Below are 26,308 nucleotides of genomic sequence, written 5' to 3' on the forward strand. Positions count from 1 at the left end.
CATTGGGGAAGAGCACACTACCTTTGTAGTTTTTTTTGTAGGTTTGGAAGCTATGGCGGATAGAGCAGTGACTGCTGCTATGTCCGATGTAAACACAACTGTCCACTCAACGGCGAATTCCATGGCATATTTACAAGATGAGGTGACGTTAGCTAATGATTCTTGCATACCATATATGTTTCTGATAACTTGACTGTTCGACTTCTATTGCTCTATGTGTTCATTACATTGACAACACCAGCACAACTTACGTAGCTAGCGAACTAGATCATCGTCTGATCTGTCTCGCTAGCCAAGCTACTGTTATCTATCTCTAACCAGCTACATTTCTGGTGATTTACATTACCTGTAGTGTTTGCTGTCGTCGTCCTGATCCTTCAGAGATGCAAGGCTAGCTAGCCAGCCACTGATTTATTGCTATTATGTTTAAAGCTATGGTCCAGTGCGACGTTCCTGCACCAGAGCTAGCAAGTTACCTGCTAAGAACAAAATAAATGAAATAACATTCTTTAACACACACGATTACAGACATGTGTTGCTTTCTTGTCCATGTTCTATATATCTCTGTCTGACACATACTAAGGGTCATCAAGGGGCCAACGCTACAATCAGGCTGAACTATCTGTACCCCAAAACAACCCAATAAACAGATGGGTAAGAAGTTTCCCTTATCCACTGATACAGGGTCAGATATTTCATCCCGCTCCTGGAAGTCCCCATTGGCCCCAAGTCAGAGTAGAGCCCTATACTTTTTAGGGGCTGGGCCTCAGAGGTGGAAAAAAATAGAAAGCAACTGTCTAAAAGCTGCAATTGAAAAGGCCTATTTAGGTAGCTAGCGAAGTCTTTACTCATATGAATGGAGTAGCTAGCTAGCTAGCTGAATTGTTCTATCTTCCTATACAAAGTACATCAAAGCCATGTCATTTTACTGTCGTTCTTCAACAGATGAAGCCTGACACAGATGCCATGGCCCCGCTCAACCTGGGTGACTTGGACTTGACCACAGATGAGTTCATCTTGGATGAGGTGGACAGTAAGTCCTTCAGCATTATTGTCTTTTCAATTGAAGTAATGGTCATATCATCTGGAAAAATGTGTTCATAGCCAAATAGTAATTTAGCTAATTAGTTCAGTGTCTTGGATGAATGTAAGAACGTACCTTTATGGAGATTAAACTAGCTACTTTCCTTTACCTCACCCACCAGTTCACATACAGGCTAATCTTGAAGATGACTTGGTGAAGGAGGCGTTGAAAACGGTAAGATCGTGGTACCACGGATGCACCACGCGTGGTCCTAAACATCAACACATTTCAGTTTCAATTGTATTTTCGGGTTAGTTTTCATTTTTACAGATTGTATACAAGGCTACGTTCCATCAACGGATGGTTTCCTTTCATCTGAATCTCTGTTTCTTTCAGGGAGTTGACCTCCGGCAATACTCTAAACAAGTGGAGGATGAACTCCAACGGATTGAACAAGCTTCCATCAAAGACTGTATCCATTAATGTCTTGAATGATTGTGTGAATGAATTAGTGCTTTATTTATGGTAATTCCTGATAGGTACAGTAGTTCACCCTGATAGGTAATCTTTGACCAAGCTTGTGTCAGATATCAAGGAGAGCCAGAATATTGCCTCTCTGCACAACCAGATCACAGCCTGTGACTCCATACTGGAGGTGAGTGGATGATTTCCTCAATCAAAAGTGTATCAAGTGGCTTCAGAAGTCCATAAGTCCATTCCAAATGGGTCAACATTTTTGCACGTGCAGTTGTTTTGAAAGAATGCTTTTGCAATTTCCTGGCAAAAATATGTAACGAAGCCATTGACAAATCTATTTTCTCCCCCCTCTTTCTTGCTCTCTCTCTCTCTCTCTCTCTCTCTCTCTCTCTCTCTATCCCCACCTTAACCCTCTCTCTCTCTCCAGCGAATGGAGGGCATGCTGAGCGGCTTCCAGAGTGACCTCTCGTCCATCAGCAGTGAGATCCAGACTCTGCAGCAGCAGTCGGTCAGCATGAACATGCGGCTGAAGAACAGGCAGGCTGTACGCAGCCACCTCAGCCAACTGGTGGATGAGCTGGTGGTGCCCGGAGCTATGATCCAGTAAGGGAGTGTGTGTTTTAGTGTTTTAGACAGATTTGTAACGATACATGTACCTGTATAGTTTTAATGGGAGACCATATGTCATATTGATGTCTGAGAAATGCACTTGACGGTCTCTACGATGTTGTGAGTGTTCCTACGGGTAAGCATGTGTTCTAAGAACTGCCCCCCCCCCACATGTTGTCCGGTCTGCAGGGTAATCTTGGAGAGCCCGGTGACAGAGCAGGAGTTCCTTGAGCAGCTCCATGAGCTCAACAACAAGATCAACTTTGCCAAAGAGCTCAGCTTCAGGGAGACTTTGGCCTGCTCTGACATCCAGGACATTGTGGACCGCCTCAAAATCAAGGTGAAGCTACAGGGAGGGAGGGAGAGAAATAGAATGGGATGGGAAGAGGAGAAGGAGATGTAAGCAAGGAATAACGGTGTGGAAGGTAACGGAGCAAAGATATTGTGTATAAAACTGCCTTTTATTTTGTTCCACAGGCTGTCACAAAGATCCGAGAATTTATCCTGCAGAAGATTTATTCCTTCAGAAAGCCCATGACCAACTATCAAATCCCCCAGAACACCCTCCTCAAGTACAGGTAAATATAGGCTTATAACGGGCTTCGATGCCTTCAAACAGACTAAAAAGCACCGCCACAGTCATGTATCTACCACAATCGTAAGTGTTTCTTCGTACTTTAGGTTTTTCTATCAGTTCCTCTTGGCAAACGAAAGGACAGTGGCCAAGGAGATCAGGGATGAATATGTGGACACCATGAGTAAGATCTACTACAGTTACTTCAAGTCGTACAGCGGCAGGCTCCTCAAAGTACAGGTGAGCGAATGGCACAGGTGCTAAGGGAGTGAAGGAGTTAAAATGCCTTCTCTTGGTTTATAGGCTCAATATACAGTACCTTAATTTAGGTTGTCACCGTGAATTGTTCTGGAACAGCTTGCTGCTATAACACAGCAAGGGCTGTGTTGTGTTTGATGGTACATTTTCAACAGTGTCGAGTGTCATATCAGTCAAATTAGCTGATACTATTTTAATACTGTTCGCGTACCCTCTTTCTCTGTTGACAGTATGAAGAGGTGGCAGACAAAGATGACTTGATGGGAGTGGAAGACACGGCCAAGAAAGGTTTCTTCTCCAAGCCCTCGCTGAAGAGCAGGAACACCATCTTCACCCTGGGCCAGCGGGGGGCCGTGCTGAGCCCTGCCGAGCTGGAGGGGCCCATCCTCATCCCCCACACTGCCCAGAGAGGGGACTGCAGGGTGAGACCACTGGCAGCGCTGTACAACCCCTCCAAACTATGCCACGTACTACTGCTCGAGAGTAACAGACATTTTGAATGAAATGAACCTACCTTTTAATTATAAGATGTTTAGCACTACTCTGAAATCATTTGAACATGCATAGAGTATAAGGTTGTGAAGTGAAGACACAAAGCCAACCCTAAACGTCTAGATATCATTAAGCTGTACTGCTCCAACACACCTGTGCTTCTCTCACTACCGTCTTGTCACCACACACACACATCTTAAAGGAATGCACAACGGCAGAACTCGGACCACAGATTGACAGTTAAACGCAAAGCTTCGCAGAAAAGCATGTGGACTCCAGTTCTAATATTAACATTGATGTAGATTATCAAGTCACCCAACCAGCCTTCTTCGTGCCCTCTCAGTATCCCTATGAGACGCTGTTCCGCAGTCAGCACTACGCCCTCTTGGACAACGGCTGTCGAGAGTTCCTCTTCCTGTCTGACTTCTTCATGGTGGCTGGAAATTCTGCGCTGGACCTCTTCAACAGCGTCATGGGAAAGACGCTCAGCTTGTTCCTGGTACGAGAAGACTTTTTCACCAAAGCATTGCTGTAAAAAACAAAACGATGGTGAAGGCATAACAGAGCTTTTTAACGGTGGAGGACCTTCTTTTTTGTGAACTGATCATGATGATGGTCTCTTATGATATGACTAACTCCTTCTCTAACGTACCTATACCCACCTTTCCCTCTCATCCTCTTTTCTTTCCCCTGCAGAAGAGCATGTCCACCTATGTGTCGGACTGCTACGACAGCATCGCCGTGTTCCTGTGTATCCACATCATCCTGCGTTTCAGAGCCATCACAAACAAGAGGACCATCCCAGCCCTGGACAAGTTAGTATTACTCAATCAGTGCAAAAACTCCATACACTTTTAACTTGGAGCATAATGCTGTAGACTTATCCTATTTCCTGCAGTATGCTATACACTCACCCTACAGTTTATTAGGTACCCCGTTCAGGAAAATGGATCGATCCCGAAGACAGTGAGCCACATGGCCGTGGCTTGCTATATAAAAGCAGGCATACAGGAATCGAGGCATTCGGTTACTGTTTGATTGAACATTAGAATGGTCAAAACGAGTGACCTTAGCGACTTTGAGCGAGGTATGATCGTCGGTGGCAAGCGCGCCGGATCCAGTATCTCAGAAACGGCTGCCCTCCTGGGCTTTTCACTCACGACAGTGTCTAGGGTTTACCGAGAATGGTGCAGCAAACAAAAAACATCCAGTCAGCGGCAGTCCTGTGGACGAAAACAGCTTGTTGATGAGAGAGGTCGAAGGAGAAGGGAAAGAATCGTGCAGCAAGCTAACAGGCCACAAACAGACATAACGGCACAACAGTGGTGTGCAGAACGGCATCCCAGAACGCACAACTCGGTCCTTGTCACAGATGGGCTACTGCAGCAGACGACCACACTGGGTTCCACTCATATCAGCTAAAAACGAGAAGCAGCGGCTCCAGTGGGCAACGCCATCACCAACACTGGACAATTGAGGAGTGGAAAAACAGCACCTGGTCCGACGAATTCCGGTTCGTTTTGCGTCATGCTGATGGTAGAGTCAGGATTAGGCGCAAGCAGCATGAGTCCATGGACCCATCCTGCCTTGTACAGGCTGGTGGCGGTAGTATACTGGTAAGGGATTTTTTCCCTGGCACGAGTTAGGTCCCTTGTAGAATCCACCCCCCAAATAATTCAAGCTGTTCTGGAGGAAAAAAGGGGGGTCCGACCCCGTACTAGATCGGTTTACCTAATAAACTGTCCGGTGAGTGTATATGCTATAAGTAAGGGGAAAGTCAGAATTGTTAACTTATGATACAGTAGTCTTTTTACTGTATGTACTGTAAAATGTAACATTTGGGGCCTGACATGTTAATGTAATTTGTTTCATGATGATGGTCCTGAGTGGTTCAGTCGGTAGAGCATGGCGCTTGCAATGTCAGGGTTGTGGGTTCAATGCCCACGGGGGACCAGTACAAAAAAGTATGAAAATTCACTCCCTACTTTACGCCGTCTGCTAAACGACTAAAACGTCAAATGAAAATCACATATGGATTCGATTTGTTCAATGAAAACACACATCTTAACTCAGAAATCCACCCTTGATGCCTATGTCATTGTTTCTCCATGGGTTGCCAGGTACTGGGATGCGGTGCTGGAACTGCTGTGGCCCAGGTTTGAACTTATCCTGGAGATGAACATTCAGAGCATCCGCAACACGGATCCTCAAAAACTGGGCGTGTTGGACACCAGACCACATTATGTATGAATACACACACACACACACATGTTTTATGTATCAATATCTAATAATACCAGACAGTTGTTGACACCAGTTGTGTTTCAGATCACACGCAGATATGCAGAGTTCTCTTCTGCCATAGTGAGCATTAACCAGACATTCACCAGCGAGCGAACCCACACCCTCCTTGGCCAACTTCAGGTACACAACTAAACAATAATTTAAAAAACAGTAAGCCTCTATAAATAGTTGGGACCCAGAATTAGCATAAACATTTGCTACAGTGCTTTGTGTGATTTGATATAGCTAACACTGGTATTTTCAGGTTGAAGTGGAGAACTTTGTCCTGAAGATGGCTGCAGAGTTCCCTTCACGCAGGGACCAGCTCATCTTCCTCATCAACAACTACGACATGATGCTCAGTGTACTCATGGTTAGAATAACACAAGTTTAAAACCGTAAACATGAACGATTCACTTATTTACCCACCTGAAATGACTCCTTCATTCAGTTATTTACATTAAAATGTTAGTCATTTAGCAGACTCTCTTATCCAGAGTGACTTACAGGGGCAATTAGGTGCCTTGCTCAAGTGCACATCAGCAGATTTTTCAACTCGTCGGCTCTGGGATTTGAACCAGCGACCTTTGGGTTACTGGGCCAATGCTCTTAACCGCTAGGCTGTGTCTTGTGAATATACAGAATTGAAAGATGGCATGCTGTTTTCCCTCTCTTTTTCTCCATATCATAGGAGAGGGCAGCTGATGACAGTAAAGAGGTTGAGGGTTTCCAACAGCTCCTCCAGGCCAGGAGCCAGGTAAACCTGCTCAGGGATTCTGGGAAATTGAGTTTTGTCATATGTGCCAGATTCACAGATAGTCAGTGTACTCAAAGTATTTACTCCAATGAAATGTTCCCCTCTTTCTTTCTCCTTTCATCAGGAGTTTATTGAGGAGATTCTGTCCTCTCCCTTTGGTGGCATGATAGCATTTGTAAAGGAGAGCGAGGCGCTGACGGAGAAAGGGCAGCTGGATAGGCTAAAGAATGACGAAGGTGAGTATAGAGAAAGGATGCAGACCCTTTTTATAATGGAAATGTTTCCCGAATGTTTTCATGATTATACAGTTGAAGTCGGAAGTTTACATACACTTAGTTTGGAGTCCTTAAAAGTAGTTTTTCAACCACTCCACACATATCTTGTTAACAAACTATAGTTTTGGTAAGTCGGTTAGGACATCTACTTTGTGCATGACACAAGTAGTTTTCCCAACAGTTGTTTACAGACAGATTCTTTAATTTATAATTCACTGTATCACAATTCCTGTGAGTCAGAAGTTTACATACACTAAGTTGACTGTGCCTTTAAACAGCTTGGGAAATTCCTGAAAATTATGTCATGCTTCTGATAGGCTTATTGACATCATTTGAGTCAATTGGAGGTGTACCTGTGGATGTATTTCAAGACCTACCTTCAAACGCAGTGCCTCTTTGCTTGACATCATGGGGAAATCAAAAGAAATCAGCTAAGACCTAAGGGAAAAACTGTTAGACCTCCACAAGTATGGTTCATCCTTGGGAGCAATTTCCAAACACCTGATGGTATCACGTTCATCTGTACAAACACCATGGGACCATGCAGCCGTCATACCGCTCAGGAAGGAGAGGCGTTCTGTCTCCTAGAGATGAACGTACTTTGGTGCAAAAAGTGCAAATCAATCCCAGAACAACAGCAAAGGATCTTGTGAAGATGCTGGAGGAAACCGGTACAAAAGTATCTATATCCACAGTAAAACGAGTCCTATATCGACATAACCTGAAAGGCCGCTCAGCAAGGAAGAAGCCACTGCACCAAAACCACCATTAAAAAAAGCCAGACTACGGTTTACAACTGCACGTGGGGACAACGATTGTACTTTTTGGAGAAATGTCCTCTGGTCTGATGAAACTAAAATAGAACTGTTTGGTCATAATGACCATAATGACCATCGTTATGTTTGGAGGGAAAAGGGGGAGGCTTGCAAGCCGAAGAACACCATCCCAACAGTGAAGCACTGGGGTATCAGCATCATGTTGTGGGGGTACTTTGCTACAGGAGGGACTGGTGCACTTCACAAAATATGGCATCACGAGAAAGGACAATTCTGTGGATATATTGAAGCAACATCTCAAGACATCAGTCAGGAAGTTAAAGCTTGGTTGCAAATGAGTCTTCCAAATGGACAATGACCGCAAGCATACTTCCAAAGTTGTGGCAAAATGGCTTGAGGACAACAAAGTCAAGGTATTGGAATGGCCATCACAAAGCCCTGACCTCAATCCTATAGAACATTTGTGGGCAGAACTGAAAAGGTGTGTGTGAGAAATGAGGCCTGCAAATCTGACTTAGTTGCACCAGCTCTGTCAGGAGGAATGGGTCAAAATTCACCCAACTTATTGTGGGAAGCTTGTGGAAAGGCTACCTTAAACGTTTGACCCAAGTTAAACAATTTTAAAGGCAATGCTACCAAATACTAATTGAGTGCATGTAAACTTCTGACCCACTGGAATGTGATGAAAGAAATAAAAGCTGATATAAATCTCCACTATTATTCTGACATTTCACATTCTTAAAATAAAATGGTGATCCTAACTGACCTAAGACAGGGAAATTTGACTAGGATTAAATGTCAGGAGTTGTGAAAAACTGAGTTAAAATGTACTTGACTAAGGTGTATGTAAACTTCTGACTTCAACTGTACATATAATTGGTTATGTTTATGATATAGATACATGTGTTTATGCAAATTCCTGTGCATTTACCAGGGCCAAGATATCCCGTGATGTGACACAGGGTTCAATAATTGGACCTTTGTTATTCCTAATCGATATCAATGACTTTACTGCTGGGTCTTCTACCGTACTTCCCCTTCTCTTTGCTGATCATACCAATTTGATTTTATCACACAATAATTTTGATTCACTAATTAATGAGACCAACTCAGGTATGGCCACATTTTCTGAATGGTTCCAGATAAATAAATAATATTTAAATGTAAAAAAACATCCTAGTTAATTGTATTCACTAGTAAGAATAAGACATATTGTAAAATAAGAGCCAGAATCTCAATTAGTGGGAATGAAGTTGAACAAGTCACATCCACTAGATTCCTCCGATTTATAATTGATGAAAAGTTATCCTGGAAAGAACATATATTCAATGTCTGTAGCAAAGTACTGAAATCTGTACCAATATCTCATTTACTGTAATATTGTCTGGGCCAGTACATGCCTCCTACCGACACAAATGAGTCATAACATCTTCAAGACTCGCCAACTCCTTTAATTACCTGGCTTTACGGCATGAATTTACCCAATTATGCACTTTCGTCTACAAATACTCATACCTCCCAGACAGTTTACCTAAAACCTTCAATGGATTCTTCCCGGTTAATTCTGAAATCGATCTATATAACACAAGACACTGTGATAACCTTCATCCTCCCCATTGTTGCACCTCACAGAGTCAATTTTCTATCGGATACAGAGGTACCATACTCTGGAATTCTTATCTTCACATTGCCAAAATATCATCATCCCTCAATAACTTCCAAGTGACAACTGGGGGTCCGCCTGATGAACCAAACTACCCAATAACCCCCTCTATGTAGCCTAACTCTCACATGCTCACGCGCACACACACACACATTGTTTTTGTACACTGAGTATATCATGTACAATTATAATTAATATGCTTTGTTTAAAGTGATTGAGCACTTTTTTTTTTTTACTTTTGTAATGTGGTTTTCATATCAGCCCTTTTTGGGCTTCCAACCTCACCTGCACACTCTTTTTACCCGTTTGTATCTGCACAGTGTTTTGTCTGTTTTTTGTCTGTCTTTCACTTCTTTTATTTGGTGCGAATAAATGAAACCTAAGACTGTGTCCGTTTCCGTGGTAACCTTCTCTTTACTTCTACCCCCCCCCCTGTCCTGACTCATTGTTTATTTACCTCCACTGTTTGTTTCTACTCTCCTGTGACACAGCTTGTTGTTCGACTTTCCACCATAACAATTGTCTGACATTTCTCCCACACCTTTTCACCACCATGCCTCCCATCTCTACATGTATATTGTTTTCTTCTCATCCCCCCCTTCTTTCTTTCTTTTGTTCTTTTTTCTCTCAGCCCGGATCACCCAGCTGGTCAGGGGTTTCTCCAGCACATGGAAACAGTCTGTGGAGGCTCTGAGTCAGGACGTCATGAGGTCCTTCACCAACTTCAAGAACGGCACTGGCATCATTCAGGTACTGCCCTCGGTGCTTTCTCTAACGGATGCCCTGACCGAAAACACGTTCTAAAAACCAGTAATATAATTGTATGTAATTAAAGGCTATGCAGAACGTTTGCCCCTAGGGGTGTTCTTGAGCCAAAAGGGGTCCCATAAATCGACAGATATGTACAATTAAAAAAATATATATATTTTTATATTTAGGCAAATGTGAGCCACGGGCTGTTGTTTTTTTTCTTTCTCTGAAGCTTATTATTCAACTTTTGACTGCTGTCCTCCTATCCTCCAGGGAGCGCTCACTCAGCTGATCCAGTACTACCATGGCTTCCACAAGGTACTGGCCCAGCCCACCTTTCGCAGCCTGGCCGTGCGCTCTGAGCTCATCAACCTGCACCACCTCATGGTCGAAGTCAAGAAACACAAGCCAAACTTCTAACTGGACAATCTAAGAGTAGACTTAGGAATGATGTGATGGATTAAAGGAAGGAGCTCAAAATCTGACATGGCCTGATTGGAAACAAGTGAAAGAGTATATCCCTTTGCTCGTGACATCACTCCACTGATTTAAAGACTGTATTGCGCGTGGGAACCTGTCGTTTATGATTTTACCAATGTCAATGGGTAAGGTGTTGTGTAAGTGCTACCTTTTCGTTCATGGGTGCTGGGTTCTTCGTTTTTTCAGGAGGGGATAAAGAGACAGAAATAGGATGCGGGAAGGTTCAGTGGTTATGGGGATTGACAGGAGAGATTATAGAAATCAAAGGCTGTCAGAAGAAACGGGGTAGATGGTCTATTCCATTCAGGGGTGCACAACTCGAGTTGTGCTTGTTTTGGCTTTCGTCTTATCACATAATTGAACAATTACTGGTTTATGCGTGAACTCACCTGGTTTCCCAAGTATAATCCAGGCTTGTTAAAAGGCAAGGGCCAAAACCACCAAACACTACGGCTCTCAGAGCTGTGCACCCCTAGTTTATTATGAGTTTGAGAGGGAAGAGCAGGAAAGGGGAGGGATTGGCATCCCCTGGGCCCCTGTTGTGTTCTGATGTGTATACTGTAACTGTAGATGATAACATATTGGAATGTATTAATTTAAGTGTAATATACTCGCAAGGCTATAAAGGACCATCACATGGCTGTCATTTTCAATGCTTTATTTAACATAAATTAAGATTACATTGCTGTTATAAAATTGAACACAAACAACTCACACTTTCATTTGATTGTATTATATACTTTGTTTTGTGTATATAATGCTCATACAAATGTTGGTTTCATGGCTGTGCCCTTGCCCAGTCATGTGAAATCCCTAGATTAGGGCCTAATGAATTGATTTCCTAATATGAACTGTAACTCAGTAAAATCGTTAATTGTTGCATTTATATTTTTGTTCCGTGTATATTACTATCATAGGAGTAATTTAAACATTTACAAAACACTGAACATCATGCTCTCAGGTTATTTGTACAAATCAAACCCATTGAAGCTAGAATCCTTAAATGAAACAATAAAGCAGTCACCCACCTGTGTTTTGGTAAAAAGATAAGGGATGAACCTGGAGAAATGTAACCACTCAAATCCATAGGCAGAGCTACGGAGCCAAGGACTGACCATCCATGATATCAACATGACAGATTTAACATTTGCATTCTTTACTGACATTGGAGTAAAACAAGCATGCATTTGGGGTTCTGATATATACATAGGCGTTATATTCTTCAAGAATTAATGGGTGTATCATTCATTTAAGAACTAAGGATTCCAGCTTTAATGATGTGGAGTGAAGAAACAACGTTTTAGGAGGATTTAAAGAGAATGAGTTCATTGCCGCTTTTAATTGTTACTGAATTGGATTGACCCAAACTCTGTAGAATACAAGTAGGCTATACAGTGAGAACTCAATGTGACAGTAGCAGAGAAAGAAGAAGGGAGAAAAAGGAGGGCATCACCCTGAACACAATTGGCCAGGTTTACGGACCCAGATTAAACGTAGTCAAACAACCACTTTCCAAAGAGATTCTCCGTTGAGCATGCTTTTTAGTCAAGGACTATAATTACACGGCGTCCAGGAAACTGGCTCAACCATCTTTGATTTGAGGTAAAAGGTGCACTGGAACCCACTGCCCAGACTACAACCGACATTTTATTAGCCTTTGTTATATTTCACTTTGGCGAGGGGTAAGCACTATGCCACTCTGATTGGCTTACATGGCCCAAGGGTGTCAGACTGTACATGTTGAATTGGGGAAGATGACCACCGCACACCACCACACAGCAGGTGGTCCCTCACAACATACCAAGATGGCCACATGCTGCTTTCAGGCAACCACCGGCCCAGTATGTCTTCCCTCTATGCCTATAGACCAAAAATCACTTTCAATGGATGAAAGTGCTTTTTAGTATAGGGGTTTGTTTATTTGGTTCTGGGAAACTAGCCCAAAAAGGTTTAAATCTTGTTAGAGGAGATGTTGAATCAGAGGACTGATCAGCAGGACAAAAACGATGAGCAGAGAGGAGGACCTGTAAACAGTCGATTTACCTAGAGAGACGGAGAAGATGCAGAGATCTTGTCAACGTGTACTATCATTGCCCATCAGTCTTCTACAGTGTCATGGACTTGGTATACTTGCCTTGAATAAGTCATCTCAATTATTTATTTGATTTACTTCAGTCTCTTACCTACAGGTTTGTCCTGGATGTGGATCATCTTTTGAGTTTTAGCAACTTCTGTGGGATACGAAATGTAAAATGTTAGCAGCTGTTGCACGCGCTTACAGATACGTCACATCACAAAAAAATAAGCAAAGTTTACGCATTAGCATTTGAGGCCATTTTATCACCTTCCACCGTGAGTTTCACAGTGCTCACGGAAAGCCCATGGGAATCCAACACTTTATAAGTCCCTGAGTTGTCCATCCTTAACCCTCGGAGGACCACCACCCCTTCAGCCTCCTCAAGACGACCCCCGTTGACCTTCCCGTCACCCCTCATCCACAGGACCTTCCACTCTGTGCTGTTCCTCCCTTGGAAGACCACTCTCATGGCCTGGGGAGTGTGGAGCGTCAGGACCAGGTCTTCACCCATGCCCATTAACAGCTTGGACTTATGGTCTGTAGAGAATAAGGAGAGGTGAGGCTAGCGATATAAAACAACTATTTCAGCTGAGGTCTGACCTGTAGATCTACCCTTACCATAGACTGAGAGGTGAACACTCTGGATGAACACCCGCCTTTTCCTCCTTGTCCCGTTGACCACCATGAAGCTCTCGTAAAGCCCCACATCCCCAAACTGCACGTCGCGCAAGATCAGAGAGCAGTCGCCCTCCCAAAGCTTTTCCCCAGGTACCTCCAGCCGCCCCTCAAACTCGCTGGCCTGCCACCGTTGCTCCCCGTTTTGCTCAAACACGGGCGCATCGGGTGTCTGCCATAGGACGTGGCAAACTGGGACGTCTAGCTGGGACTTCCATTTGCAAGGAAGGATGGCTTGGCTTCCAACAGGGGAAGAGATGGAGAGAGGGCCAGAGGGCAGGGAGGAGGAGGCTGTAGGAGAGAGTTGGATCAAATGTCTTGAAAATCATATGCATTTTTGTTATGTTATTATTATTATTATGTACTCTATCCACCAGTTCTAATTGTGGATAGAGTTCATTTATACTCACCAACACAGCCCACAAAGCCCACAATCCACAGACAATGAAGATGTATAACATGTCTAAAAAGAAAAGGAAGAAGACTGATAAGAGGATTTCATGAAATAAAATATATATATACACACACACAGTACCAGTACCATGCAATTGTGCCACACCTGTCAGGTGGATGGATTATCATGGCAAAGGAGAAACGCTCACTAACAGGGATGTAAACACATTCGTGCACAACATTTGAGAGAAAAAAGCTTTTCGTGCAAATGAAACATTTCTGGGATCTTTTATTTCAGCTCATGAAGCATGGGACCAACCACTGTCAGCAGCATATCTGTAGACACCTTCATTTATGAAATGGGGGGTGAAAAACATGCTATTCTCATGCTTAAATTCAAGGTCAGAATAGCATAGAGAGAAACGTGCATAAAAAGGGAATTATGTTCCATTTATGCGTGCATAACTCGTGTCGAAATTCACCCCGTGATGCACAGCCATATCATTATATTATATCATTATGCAAAAACTGTTCAACAAAAGCCACAATTAGAAAAAAAACAAATATGTTTTACTTTCATATACTGCAAAATGATCTCAAATATTTGTAAAGTTTAAACCTCAGTAGCATATTTGGCACTTGATGTGAAATCAGTTTCGTTTTGCCTCCTGCACGCGTTTCCAAAATAGAACGATAGAGTTTCAATTGAGTCTCTATTGAGACTGGCTGGGAGCCCTGCTCTGAAAACGAAACTAAATGAATATTGCGGTTCAAAGGAACCATGCATCTCCTCTAGTAAACAAACTTGTCCACACATGATGACATCCACCAAGAAATGCATCTCCTCGTTTAAATGAGTTGCACGATGTGAGCACATAGCCTAGCGCAGCACAGTGAATAAGAATAGTCAAGAAGCAGTTAAACAGTATCAATCAGACTGCAGATACAAATGCATTTTTTTTTCTATTTCACTCTAAGAATTATTTAGATTATTTGCTAAATAATATGCCAATTAAAATGAAATACATATGTGTCTCTTACCGGTCTCGGTCTATGCCATGCATTTTCATTGCAACAGGCTGCTAGTTGGTTGACTCCTTGAACTTCCAAGTTGTGAGCCTGAGCAGCGGCAGCAAGCAAGGCAGTGCAAGCCCCAGCCGCGTCATCTGAGCTACCAGAAACGAAACCTAAGGGGAAAAAATAGAATTACTAATTACAGAGTATTTCCATGTTAAGTATGGGGAACTTCGCAGGAAACACAACCTAAGCCTTAGCAAGCTACATTGTCCAAAACCGCAGCTCAGCCTCAGACGCGAACAATGTCAAATGTGGTGGTCTTTCTCGGGTACATAAGCATTTCCCTATTCAATTCATTACCATATACTGTACCATAGGCTTTCTCTATAGTACATTCATTAGGGTTGTCTAGTAATGAATATAATGCCATCTTCACAGGTGAAATATCATACGATTATGGGGAAATGTGTCTACCTGCTCATTTTCTTTTGTAAGTATATTGATGGATGGATGGATAGATGGATGGATGGATGGATGGTGAGACTGACTGACTGACTGACTGACTGACTGACTGACTGACTGACTGACTGACTGACTGACTGACTGGTTGATTGATTGATAGAAAGACAGACATGTAGGTACTGATAGATAGATAGATAGATAGATAGATAGATAGATAGATAGATAGATAGATAGATAGATAGATAGATAGATAGATAGATAGATAGATAGATAGATAGATAGCAGAGGACGCTAGTGGACGGGGCTACACGAGGACGGGCTCATTGTAATGTCTGGAATGGAATTGACAGAACGTGTCAATGAGGTTTCCATATGTCTGATAAGTTTGATACCATTTCATTTACTCCAATCCAGCCATTACAATGAGCATGTCTCCCACCAGCTGGCACTGATAGATAGTATGCAAATGGATTCAATAAGCTATTTCCTGTTCTTTTCTAGATGTTTCTGGACTACACTTTCTGTCCGCATCAGCTGTGGTCCATTTGGTTCAGGCTGGACAAAATGCTTCCCTGTCGTGCAACCTCACAAACAGCAGAGAAATAATCTGGTTCCAAATGCGCTCAGAGGAACTTGTCACCCTTATAACTGTTACCGGGCATTCACGTTTTCTAAATACTGCAGAAGTTATTAAGGAAGACACAGATCACTTTGACACAAAGGAAAACAACAGTTTGGAGATCATTGTGGTGACAGAAGCAGATTTGGGATTGTACTACTGTGCTGGTCGCTACAATGGGACAGTGCGATTTGGAAAAGGCATCCGCCTGACTTTTACAGGTATGTTGTTGGTCATCATTATATTAGTCAAATATGTATTTTGCCCAGTCTAAGAAATGCATTAGCTTGTCTTTAGTGTACTGAATAGAGTGTCTCAAAACCTTGCGTTACTTATACAGAGGTCATGTAACCAGGTGCACAGGGTATTCAGATATATATTAAAAAATGTATGTATGTACTGTATACTGAACAAAAATATAAGTGCAACATGTAAAGTGTTGGTTTCATGAGCTGAAATAAAAGATCCCAGAAATTTTCCATACGCAGAAAAAGCTTATTTCTTTCCCATTTTGTGCAGAAATTTGTTTACATCCCTGTTAGTGAGCATTTCTCCTTTGCCAAGACAATCCATCCACCTGACAGGTGTGGCATATCAATAAGCTGATTTAAGAGCATGATCATTACACAGGTGCACTTTGTGCTGAGGACAATAAAAGGCCACTCTAAAATGTGCAGTTTTGCCACACAACGCCACGGATGTCTCAAGTTTTGAGGGAGCGTAAAATTGGCATGCTGATTGAAGGAATGTCCAACAGAGCTGTTGCCAGAGAATGTAATCTTCATTTCTCTATCATAAGCCGCCTCCAACGTCACCTCACAACCTCAGACCACGTGTAACCACGCCAGCCCAGGACCTCCACATCCGGCTTCTTTACCTGCTGGATCGTCTGAGACCAGCCACCCGAACAGCTGATGAAACGGAGGAGTATTTCTGTCTGTAATTAAAGCCCTTTCGTGGTGAAAAACTCATTCGGATTGACTAGGCCTGGCTCCCTAGTGGGTAGGCCTGGCTCCAAAGTGGTTGGGCCTATGTCCTCCCATAGATTAGGGCCTAATACATTTGTGGTCCTTCTGTAGCTCAGTTGGTAGAGCATGGCGCTTGTAACGCCAGGGTAGTGGGTTCGATCCCCCGGGACCACCCATACGTAGAATGTATGCACACATGACTGTAAGTCGCTTTGGATAAAAGCGTCTGCTAAATGGCATATATTATTATTATTATTATTTATTATTATTACATTTATTTAAATCTACTGATTTCCTAATATGAACTGTAACTCAGTAAAATCTTTGAAATTGTTGCATGTTGCGTTTATATTTGTGTTCAGTATATATTCAGATACCTGAATATGTGATTCCATATTACAATAACTTTTCAGGAAAATGTTTGGGATGTTATTCATCATACTGAAAGTGCTTTGTGCAGGTGACCATTATAGAAGTAGAGTTGGCCATATGGTCAAAAAAAATTTTTTAAAGTCGATGCTGTCCAGTGTTCCATGTAAGTTTTTCAAGAGAAAAATACTTTGAGGTTAAACATGAGACCACACAGAGGGCCAAAAAAAAGACAGTTGACCTTGTGGGTAACATACGGTGCATTCTGAAAGTATTCAGACCGCTTCACTTTTTCCACATTTTGTTACGTTACAGCCTTATTCTAAAGTGGATTAAATACATTTTCCCTCATCAAGCTACATACAATACCCCATAATGACAAGTCGAAAACCACCTGTGGTAAATTCAATTGATTAGAATTTATTTGTAAAGGCACACACCTGTCTATATAAGGACACACAGTTGACAGTGCATGTCAGAGCAAAAACCAAGCCCTGAGTTTGAAGGAATTGTCCACAGGATTTTGTCAAGGCACAGATCTGAGGAAGGGTACCAAAACAATTCTGCAGCATTGAAGGTCCCCAAGAACACAGTGGCCTCCATCATTCTTAAAGGGAAGAAGTTTGGAACCACCAAGACTCTTCCTAGAGCTGACTGCCCAGCCAATCTAAGCAATTGGGGAGAAAGGCCTTGGTCAGGGAGGTGACCAAGAACCCGATGGTCACTCTGACAGAGCTCCAGAATTTCTATGTGGAGATGGGAGAAACTTCCAGAAGGACAACCATCTCTGCAGCACTCCACCAATCAGGCCTTTATGGTAGAGTGGCCAGACGGAAGCCACTCCTCAGTAAAAGGCACATGATAGCCCGCTTGGAGTTTGCCAAAAGGCACCTAAAGACTCTCAGATCATGAGAAACACGATTCTCTGGTCTGATGAAACCAAGATTGAACTCTTTGGCCTGAATGCCAAGCGTCACATCTGGAGGAAACTTGTCACCATCCCTACGGTAAAGCATGGTGGTGGCAGCATCATGCTGTTGGTATGTTTTTCAGCAGCAGGGACTGGAAGACATGGAGCAGGGAAAGATGAACGGAGCAAAGTACAGAGAGATCCTTGATGAGAACCTACTCCAGAGCTCTCAGGACCTCAGACTGGGGCTAAGGCTCGCCTTCCAACAGGACAACAAACCGAAGCACATAGCCAAGACAATGCAGGAGTGGCTTCGGGGCAAGTCTCTGAATGTCCTTGAGTGGCCAGGCAGAGCCTGGACTGGAACCTGAACACTGGGGAGACCTGAAAATGGGAGAAACTCCTCAAATACAGGTGTGCCAAGATTGTAGCGTCATATCAAAGATGACTCAAGGCTGTAATAACTGCCAAAGGTGCTTCAAACAAACGACTGAGTAAAGGGTCTGAATACTTCTGTAAATGTGATATTTCAGTTTTTTATTCTTTACACATTTGTAAACGTAAATTGCTTTGTCATTATGGGGTATTGTGTGTAGATGTATTAACAAAAAAAGTAGCATTTTTTAAACTAGGCAAGTCAGATTGATCAGGGGGAAAAAACAATTTAATACATTTTAGAGTAAGGCTGTAACGTAACAAAATGTGGAAAAATTAAAGAGGTCGTTACCCCAGAAATTGTTAGCCCAGAAATCCGTAAGTGTTATTACATACAGCCTGGAAGAACTATTGGATATCAGAGAGACGTCAACTTACCAGCACAACCAGCACTACTACCAGGAATGCAACTTTTCCAAAGCAGATCCTTTGTCTGCACCTCCCAGGGCATTTGAACTGATTCCAGAGGCTGACCAAAAACAACGTCGCCGGAGAAGAGGGTGCCGAAGCGTTCTTCTAGTTAGCCTTTGGAGGCGCGTACACCACCCACCGCTTCCGAGTATATTACTCACTAATGTCCAGTCCCTAGTTGACAAAGTTGATGAAATCAGGGCAAGAGTTGCTTTCCGAAGAGATTTCTGGGACTGTAAACATACTCTGTTTCACAGAAACATGGCTAGCTTGGGATATGCTGTCGGAGTCGGTACAGCCAACGGGATTTTCAGTGCTTCACGCCGACAGGAATAAACATCTCTCCGGTAAGAAGAAGGGCGGGGGTGTATGTTTCATGATTAACGACTCGTAGTGTAATCGTAAAAAACATACAGGAACTCAAGTCCTTTTGTTCACCTGACCTAGAATTCCTCACAATCAAATGCAGACCTTATTATCTCCCAAGAGAACTCTCCTCGGTTATTGTCACAGCCGTGTATATCCCCCCTCAAGCCGATACAAAGACGACCCTCAAGGAACTTCACTGGACCTTGTCCATCAGTAGCTCAGTTGGTAGAGCATGGCGCTTGTAACGCCAGGGTAGTGGGTTCGATCCCCGGGACCACCGATACGTAGAATGTATGCACACATGACTGTAAGTCGCTTTGGATAAAAGCGTCTGCTAAATGGCATATATTATTATTATTATTATGCAAACTGGAAACCATATATCCTGAGGCTGCATTTATTGTAGCTGGGGTTTTTAACAAAGCTAAATTGAGAACAAGGCTACCTAAATTCTATCAGCATATCGAATGCAGTTCACGAGCAAGTAACACGCTCGACCATTGCAACTCTAACTTCCGCGATGCATACAAGGTCCTCCCCCACCCTCTTTTTGGCAAATCTGACCATGACTCCATCTTGTTGCTCCCTTCCTATAGGCAGAAACTAAATTAGGAAGCGCCCGTACTTAGGTCTATCCAACGCTGGTCTGACCAATCGGATTCCATGCTTCGAGATTGTTTCAATCACTGGGATATGGACTGGGATATGTTCAGGGTAGCCTCAGAGAATAACATGGATGTATACGCTGACTCTGTGAGCGAGTTTATTAGGAAGTGTGTAGGAGATATTGTACCCACTGTGACAATTAAGACCTTCCCTAACCAGAAACCGTGGATGAATGGCAGCATTCGCGCTAAACTGAAAGCACGTTCCACCGCATTTAATCATGGCAAGGTGACTGGGAATATGGCTGAATACAAACAGTGTAGTTATTCCCTCCATAAGGCAATCAAATAAGCAAAGTGTCAGTATAGAGACAAAGTGGAGTCGCAATTCAACGGCTCAAACATGAGACATATGTGGCAGGGTCTACAGACAATCATGGATTACAAACAGAACACTAGCCCCTTCGCAGACATTGGCATCCTGCTTCCAGACAAACTAAACACCTTCTTTGCCCACTTTGAGGACAATACAGTGCCACCGACGCGGCCCACTACCAAAGACTGTGGGCTCTCCTCCGTGGCCAACGTGAGTAAAACATTTAAAAGTGTTAACCCTCGCAATCCCCACATGCTTCAAGTTGGCCACCATTGTTCCTGTTCCCAAGAAAGCAAAGGTAACTGAACTAAATGACTATTGCCCCGTAGCATTCACTTTTGTCATCATGAAGTGCTTTCAGAAACTAGTCAAGGACTATATCACCTCCACCCTACCTGACACCCTAGACCCACTCCCATTTGCTTACCGCATTCAACACCATAGTAACCTCCAAACTCATCATTAAGCTTGAGACCCTGGGTCTCGACCCCACCCTGTGCAATTGGGTTCTGGACTTCCTGACGGGCCATCCCCAGGTGATGAAGGTAGGAAACAACATCTACACTCCGCTGATCCTCAACACTAGGGCCCCACAAGGGTGCGTTCTCAGCCCCCTCCTGTACTCCCTGTTCACCCACAACTGTGTGGCTATGCACGCCTCCAACTCAATCATCAAGTTTGCAGATGACACAACTTGATTACCAACAACGGCGAGACAGCCTACAGGGAGGAGGGGAAGGCTCTCGGAATGTGGTGTCAGGAAAATAACCTCTCACTCAATGTCAGCAAGACAAAAGAGATGCTCGTGGACTTCAGGAAACAGCAAAGGGAGCACCCCACTATCCACATCGACAGGACAGCAGTGGAGAAGGTGAAAAGTTTTAAGTTCCTCGGTGTACATATCACCGACAATCTGAAATGGTCCACCCACACAGACAGTGTGTTGAAGAAGGCGCAACACCGCCTCTTCAACCTCAGGAGGCTGAATAAATGTGGCTTGTCATTGAAAACCCTCACAAACGTTTACAGGTGCACAATTGAGAGCATCTTGTCGGGCTGTATCACCGCCTGGTACGGCAACTGCACCACCCACAACCACAGGGCTCTCCAGAGGGTGGTGTGGTCTGCACAACATATCACTGGGGCAAACTACCTGCCCTCCAGGACACCTACAACACCCGATGTCACAGGAAGGCAAAAAAAGATCATCAAGGACAATAACCACCCGAGCCACTGCCTGTTCACCCTGCTTCTATCCAGAAGGCGAGGTCAGTACAGGTGCATCAAAGCTGGGACCGAGAGATTGAAAAACTGAGTCTATCTCAAGGCCATCAGATTATTAAACAGCCACCACTAGCACAGAGAGGCGGATGCCTACTTACAGACTTGATATCATTGGACACTTTAATACATGGAACACTAGTCACTTTAATAATGACACTTTAAGAATGTTTACATATCTGGCATTACTCATCTCATACTGTATCTATAGACTGTATACTGTATCCTACACTATCTCTTCTATCTTTCGCATCTTAGCCGCTCTGTCACTGCTCATCCATATATTTTTATATTTATATATTCTTATTCCATTCCTTTACTAGATTGTGTGTATTAGGTTTTGTTGTGGAATTGTTGATATTACTGCTGTATTGTCGGATATAGAAGCATAAGCATTTCGCTACACTCGCAATAACATCTGCTAACCATGTTTATGTGACCAATCAAATTTGATTTGATTTTGATTTGATTTATTTGAGTTTTCTGTTTCTGCTCAGCTCTCCTCCCACAGCAACCCTATCCCTGGGCTGGTGTGTGGTAACCTCTGTGTGGTTTGTGTTCCAGACGCAGAGGTGGCAGAGAGGGAATTGGTGTCGTGTTGGACTCTCCTGGCCTGTGTTGCCCCAATCTCAGTCTTGTTCAGCGCCCTCTGTCTCTTTGGACTCTGTATCCGGTCAGGTGAGCTTTCTGCAATTCCTTGGCTTGCCGCCCTATATTTATAGAGGAAATTTCGCACTTATTTCTCATCAGTGCATCAAACAGAAGTATATGCCAAAGGAGGGTCAACCAGTTATTAAATCCAAGGGTTCAAATATTTTTCCCAAGCTGCACTTTGAATGTTTACACGGTGTGTTCAATAAAGACATGAAAACGTATAATTGTTTGTTATTAGTTTAAGCAGACTGTGTTTGTTTATTGTTCTGACCTAGATGAAGATCAGGTTCAATTTTATGACCAATTTATGCAGAAATCCAGGTATTTTCAAAGGGTTCACATACTTTTTCTTGCCACTGTATATTATTTTAGAGAAAGAGATTTTCTTTAGCAAGTAATACCAACATTCTTAAAAAGATAGGAGTCAAAATTATTGGCACCCCTGTTTACAACACTCCATCACCCTACCCTTGCGAGCATAACGACGCAGAGCCATTTTCTAAAATATTTATCCGATTGGAGAACACATCGGGAGGAATCTTAGACCATTCCTCCATACAGAATCTTTCCAGATCCTTGATATCCTTCGTCTGCGCTTATGGATGGCCCTCTTCAATTCAAACCACAGGTTTTCAATGGGGTTCAAGTCCGAAAATGTTGATTTGTGGTCAATTAACCACTTCTTTGAGGATTTTGATGTGTGCTTGGGGTTATTGTCCCGCTGGAAGTTCCACTTGCAGCCAAGTGTCAGCCTCCTGGCAGAGGCAACCGGGTTTTCTGTGGATCTGATGGGGCGGTATGCAAACTAGAGTGGGTCTAGGGTCTGCCATTCTCCTTCGACCTCTCTCATCAAAGAGCTGTTTTCGCCCACAGGACTGCCGCTGACTGGATGTTTTTGTTTCTTGCACCCTTCTCATTTAACCCTAGACTCTGTCATGCGTGAAATGCCCAGGAGGGCGGCCGTTTCTAAGATACTGGATCTGTCGTGCCTGGCACCAACAATCATACCACGCTCAAAGTCGCTTAGGTCACTTGTTTTGCCCATTATAACGTTCAAAATTAACAGTAACTGAATGCCTCGATTCCTGTATGCCTGCTTTATATAGCAAGCCACGGCCACATGACCCAGTGTCTGTAGGAGCGATCCATTCTTGTGAATGGGTGGTGTACCTAATAAACTGTCCGGTTATTACAGACTGTATACACACAAGTGTACAAAACATTATGAACACCTGTTCTTTCCATGACATACTGATCAGGTGAATCCAGATGAAAACTATCCCTTATTGATGTCACTTGTTAAATACACTTCAATCAGTGCTGATGAAGGGGAGGAGACAGGTTAAGTAAAGATTTTTAAGCCTTGAGACATGGATTGTGTATGTGTCATTCAGAGAGTGAATGGGCATGGCAAAACGATTTAAGCGCCTTTGAACGTGGTATGGTAGTACGTGCCAGGCATACCAGTTTGTGTTAAGAACTGCAACGCTGCTGGGTTTTTCCACATAGAGTTTGCCGTGTGTATCAAGCATTGGACACCTCTCAAAGGACATCCTCAACTAAAATAAATAAAAGATCCCAGAAAGTTTCCAAATGCACAAAAAGCTTATTTCTCTCAAATTTTGTGCACAAATTTGTTAAGATCCCTGTTTGTGACCATTTCTCCTTCGCCAATATAGTCCATCCACCTGACAGGTGTGGCATATCCAGGAGCTTATTAAACAGCATGATCATTACACAGGTGCAGCTTGTGCTGGGGACAATAAAAGGCCACTGTAATATTTTCAGTTTTGTCACAACACAATGCCAGAGATGTCTCAAGTTTTGAAGAAGCGTGCAATTGGCATGCTGACTGAAGGAATGCCCACCAGAGCTCTTGCCAGATAATTGAATGTTCATTTCTCTACCATAAGCCGCCTCTAACAACGTTTTAGAGAATGTGGCAGTATGTCCAACTGGCCTCACAACCGCAGATCACTTGTAACTACGCCAGACCAGGGTGTCCACATCCGGCTTCTTCACCTGAGGGATCGTCTGAGACCAGCCACCGGACAACTGATGAAACTGTGGTTTGCACAACTGAAGAATTTCTGCACAACTGTCAGAAACCGTCTCAGGGAAGTTCATCTCCGTCCTCACCAGAGGGCCATGCCTCATCTCCGGTCCCCAACCATCCATCTCCATCCCTGTATTTGTTAAAAACCTTCAGGGCAATGCGGTTCCAGCCACAGTGTCTGACGTACAGCTCCTTTCCCCCGAGTAAACATTGTTCCCCCATCCTTAACATTTGTAAGGTCGTAGTCATACCGAGAATCAAGGAACTCATTCGTGTTCACAGAAACAGTGGTTTGTGGAATGGAAAAGCATCTGGTAAATCTAAGGCACGTGGTAAAGAAAATGTCCCCAAACTTGGGTATTCCAGCTCTAGAAAGCCCTCTTGTGAGTTGAACTCCTTTAGTGCGACCACATTGACAAAGTCCTGTGGGGTTAGTGAAAGTGTTCCCATGGTGGCTGATTCCACCTTGCAACCCGAGACAGTAGACAGAGCCTCCAAGATGAGATTTACGTTTGGCATAGTGAGAGCAAGAAGGCAGAAAAACTCGTAAATCTGAATGAAAAAATCCTTCCCGTGTGTGATCAGCACAACGGTCTCTGCTCTTGTACTTTCTATACATAGACTGTGCTGTGGAGTGTAATTTTAACTTTGCATTCACTTCCTGCTGCAGTGACAAGAAAGGCAAGTAAGACAGTGTATTGTAAACATAGAAAGATAATGTACAAATCTTGGTAATCCCCATTCTTGTTATGGTTGAATGGTAAATGTAAACACAATCAAACAGTTAATACTTTGAGCGTGTCTGAAGTTTGACAAGTTTACTTAAAGAGACATTATGCTCCAAAACCAGAGTTAGTCTATTGCAAATCTGCAGTTGATTCATGCATTTTTTTCCTTTAAAAGTAATAATATGTCACCATTGATTATTGAAGAATATCACTTATAAATGCCTCATGTGCTTAGTTCAACTGTCCTACCCCATCAAAACCCCAAATATAAGATTGTTTTACTCCAATGTTTATAAACACTGTAATTGTAACAAACACGGTATATCCTCAAAACATGATGAAAATATAATTTGATCTCATGGATGGTCAGTCCTTGCATCCGTAGCTCTGCCTATGAATTTGAGAGTGGTTCCATCTCTCCAGACCCATTGCTCACCTATTTACCAAAGCAGTGGTGGCGTTACCTTTTTCTTATTGTTTGAACTGCAGATTGCCCCTTTAAAACTAAATTGTTCCCTCTTTCAGGTAAAACAACATGTTTGTGCAACACCTGTGTGAACAGGAATTCAAGTCTCAAGGTAAAAGTACTTCTGTAAATGATTGAGTCGTAACAGTTAGGACTAAACCTTATCTAACTGTAAATGTACGCCTGAGTGGTTTGGATGGCATGATGGTAATATTTCATCTCTAATCATGATCGATATGTTTTCCACAGGAAGTGGATCTGCAATATGCCAGTCTGAAGCACAATGGTAATGCCCGCCCCGCTGATCAGCGAGTGCCAGGATTGGGCCAGGGGGATGTCACCTATGCAACAGTGGCCCAATGTGTTCACACAGGCACATGATACATCACATGTACTTCTGACATGGTTCTTGGAATATCCATTCTTGATGGAAATAAGATTGTATTTTGATTCATGCATGTATGTGTGTCTCTGTAAATGTTGAAAAGGCTAATTGTCACGCCTTGGTCATTGTATCTTGTGTTTTTGTTATATGTATGTCAATTTGATATTGTTTTTTAATTTTGATACATTTAAAAAAAATGTATATATATTTAAAATATATGTATTATGGGGTATTGTGGGTAGATTGAGTGGACACAATAAAAAATAACTCATTTAGAAAAAGGCTGTAACCTAACAATGTGGAAAAAGTAAAGGGGTCTGAATAATTTCCAGAATGCATTGTATACCAACCTTCTAAGGGTCATTCTACCCACAGAACTATAATGAGTTTATATGATTCGACCTCTGATACACTACATGACTAAAAGTATGTGGACACCTGCTTGTCGAACATCTCATTCCAAAATCATGGGCATTAATATGGACTTGGTCCCCCTTTTGTTGCTATAACAGGCTTTCCACCAATAGATATTGGAACATTGCTGTGGAGACATTCAGCCACGAGCATTAGTGAGGTCAGGCACTGATGTTGGGGGATTAGGCCTGGCTCGCAGTTGGCGTTCCAATTCATCCCA

General features: G+C 43.0%; 3 protein-coding genes across 5 annotated transcripts; 2 read left to right on the plus strand and 1 right to left on the minus strand.

The window, feature by feature from the left end:
- Positions 1–11,365, plus strand: vps52 (VPS52 subunit of GARP complex). Of its 2 annotated transcripts, XM_046325324.1 has the most exons (20): positions 37–142; positions 584–654; positions 946–1,033; positions 1,206–1,258; positions 1,421–1,496; positions 1,612–1,679; positions 1,929–2,104; positions 2,300–2,450; positions 2,588–2,688; positions 2,792–2,924; positions 3,173–3,364; positions 3,778–3,933; positions 4,131–4,249; positions 5,555–5,678; positions 5,763–5,858; positions 5,983–6,090; positions 6,409–6,474; positions 6,599–6,710; positions 9,820–9,938; positions 10,212–11,365. In XM_046325324.1, the coding sequence occupies exons 3-20, from the start codon at positions 946–948 to the stop codon at positions 10,356–10,358; spliced, it is 2,085 nt and encodes a 694-aa protein (XP_046181280.1). In that variant the 5' UTR covers positions 37–142; positions 584–654; the 3' UTR covers positions 10,359–11,365. The 2 variants fall into 2 exon arrangements, with proteins under 2 accessions (XP_046181279.1, XP_046181280.1); XM_046325323.1 differs by lacking the exon at positions 584–654 and having other exon boundaries at positions 1–142.
- Positions 11,062–14,812, minus strand: LOC124012007. Of its 2 annotated transcripts, none has more exons than XM_046325344.1 (6): positions 14,605–14,812; positions 13,581–13,633; positions 13,114–13,461; positions 12,763–13,032; positions 12,602–12,646; positions 11,062–12,461 (listed from the first exon to the last, which is right to left on the minus strand). In XM_046325344.1, the coding sequence occupies exons 1-6, from the start codon at positions 14,631–14,633 to the stop codon at positions 12,379–12,381; spliced, it is 828 nt and encodes a 275-aa protein (XP_046181300.1). In that variant the 5' UTR covers positions 14,634–14,812; the 3' UTR covers positions 11,062–12,378. The 2 variants fall into 2 exon arrangements, with proteins under 2 accessions (XP_046181300.1, XP_046181299.1); XM_046325343.1 differs by having other exon boundaries at positions 12,602–12,649; positions 14,605–14,741.
- LOC124012008 lies at positions 14,736–26,308 on the plus strand. Its single transcript, XM_046325345.1, has 6 exons — positions 14,736–14,908; positions 15,019–15,070; positions 15,544–15,882; positions 21,950–22,063; positions 25,349–25,401; positions 25,539–26,308. The coding sequence occupies exons 2-6, from the start codon at positions 15,037–15,039 to the stop codon at positions 25,668–25,670; spliced, it is 672 nt and encodes a 223-aa protein (XP_046181301.1). The 5' UTR covers positions 14,736–14,908; positions 15,019–15,036; the 3' UTR covers positions 25,671–26,308.

This window comes from Oncorhynchus gorbuscha, linkage group LG24, assembly GCF_021184085.1.
Source record: "Oncorhynchus gorbuscha isolate QuinsamMale2020 ecotype Even-year linkage group LG24, OgorEven_v1.0, whole genome shotgun sequence".
Taxonomy (NCBI): domain Eukaryota; kingdom Metazoa; phylum Chordata; class Actinopteri; order Salmoniformes; family Salmonidae; genus Oncorhynchus; species Oncorhynchus gorbuscha.

Excerpts from the sequence above, each read along its gene's own strand:
- LOC124012008 (XM_046325345.1), top strand. The coding sequence starts at position 15,037 with ATGGGGAAATGTGTCTACCTGCTCATTTTCTTTT. Across the intron at positions 15,071-15,543 it reads CTACCTGCTCATTTTCTTTT|ATGTTTCTGGACTACACTTT; the intron begins GTAAGTATATTG and ends GTTCTTTTCTAG. Across the intron at positions 22,064-25,348 it reads TGGACTCTGTATCCGGTCAG|GTAAAACAACATGTTTGTGC; the intron begins GTGAGCTTTCTG and ends TCCCTCTTTCAG.
- LOC124012007 (XM_046325343.1), bottom strand. The coding sequence starts at position 14,633 with ATGAAAATGCATGGCATAGACCGAGACCG. Across the intron at positions 13,462-13,580 it reads GGGCTTTGTGGGCTGTGTTG|CCTCCTCCTCCCTGCCCTCT; the intron begins GTGAGTATAAAT and ends TCTCTCCTACAG. Across the intron at positions 12,650-12,762 it reads TGTGAAACTCACGGTGGAAG|AAGTTGCTAAAACTCAAAAG; the intron begins GTGATAAAATGG and ends CGTATCCCACAG.
- vps52 (XM_046325323.1), top strand. The coding sequence starts at position 53 with ATGGCGGATAGAGCAGTGACTGCTGCTATGTCCGATGTAAACACAACT. Across the intron at positions 1,034-1,205 it reads CATCTTGGATGAGGTGGACA|TTCACATACAGGCTAATCTT; the intron begins GTAAGTCCTTCA and ends CTCACCCACCAG. Across the intron at positions 6,475-6,598 it reads TCCTCCAGGCCAGGAGCCAG|GAGTTTATTGAGGAGATTCT; the intron begins GTAAACCTGCTC and ends TCCTTTCATCAG.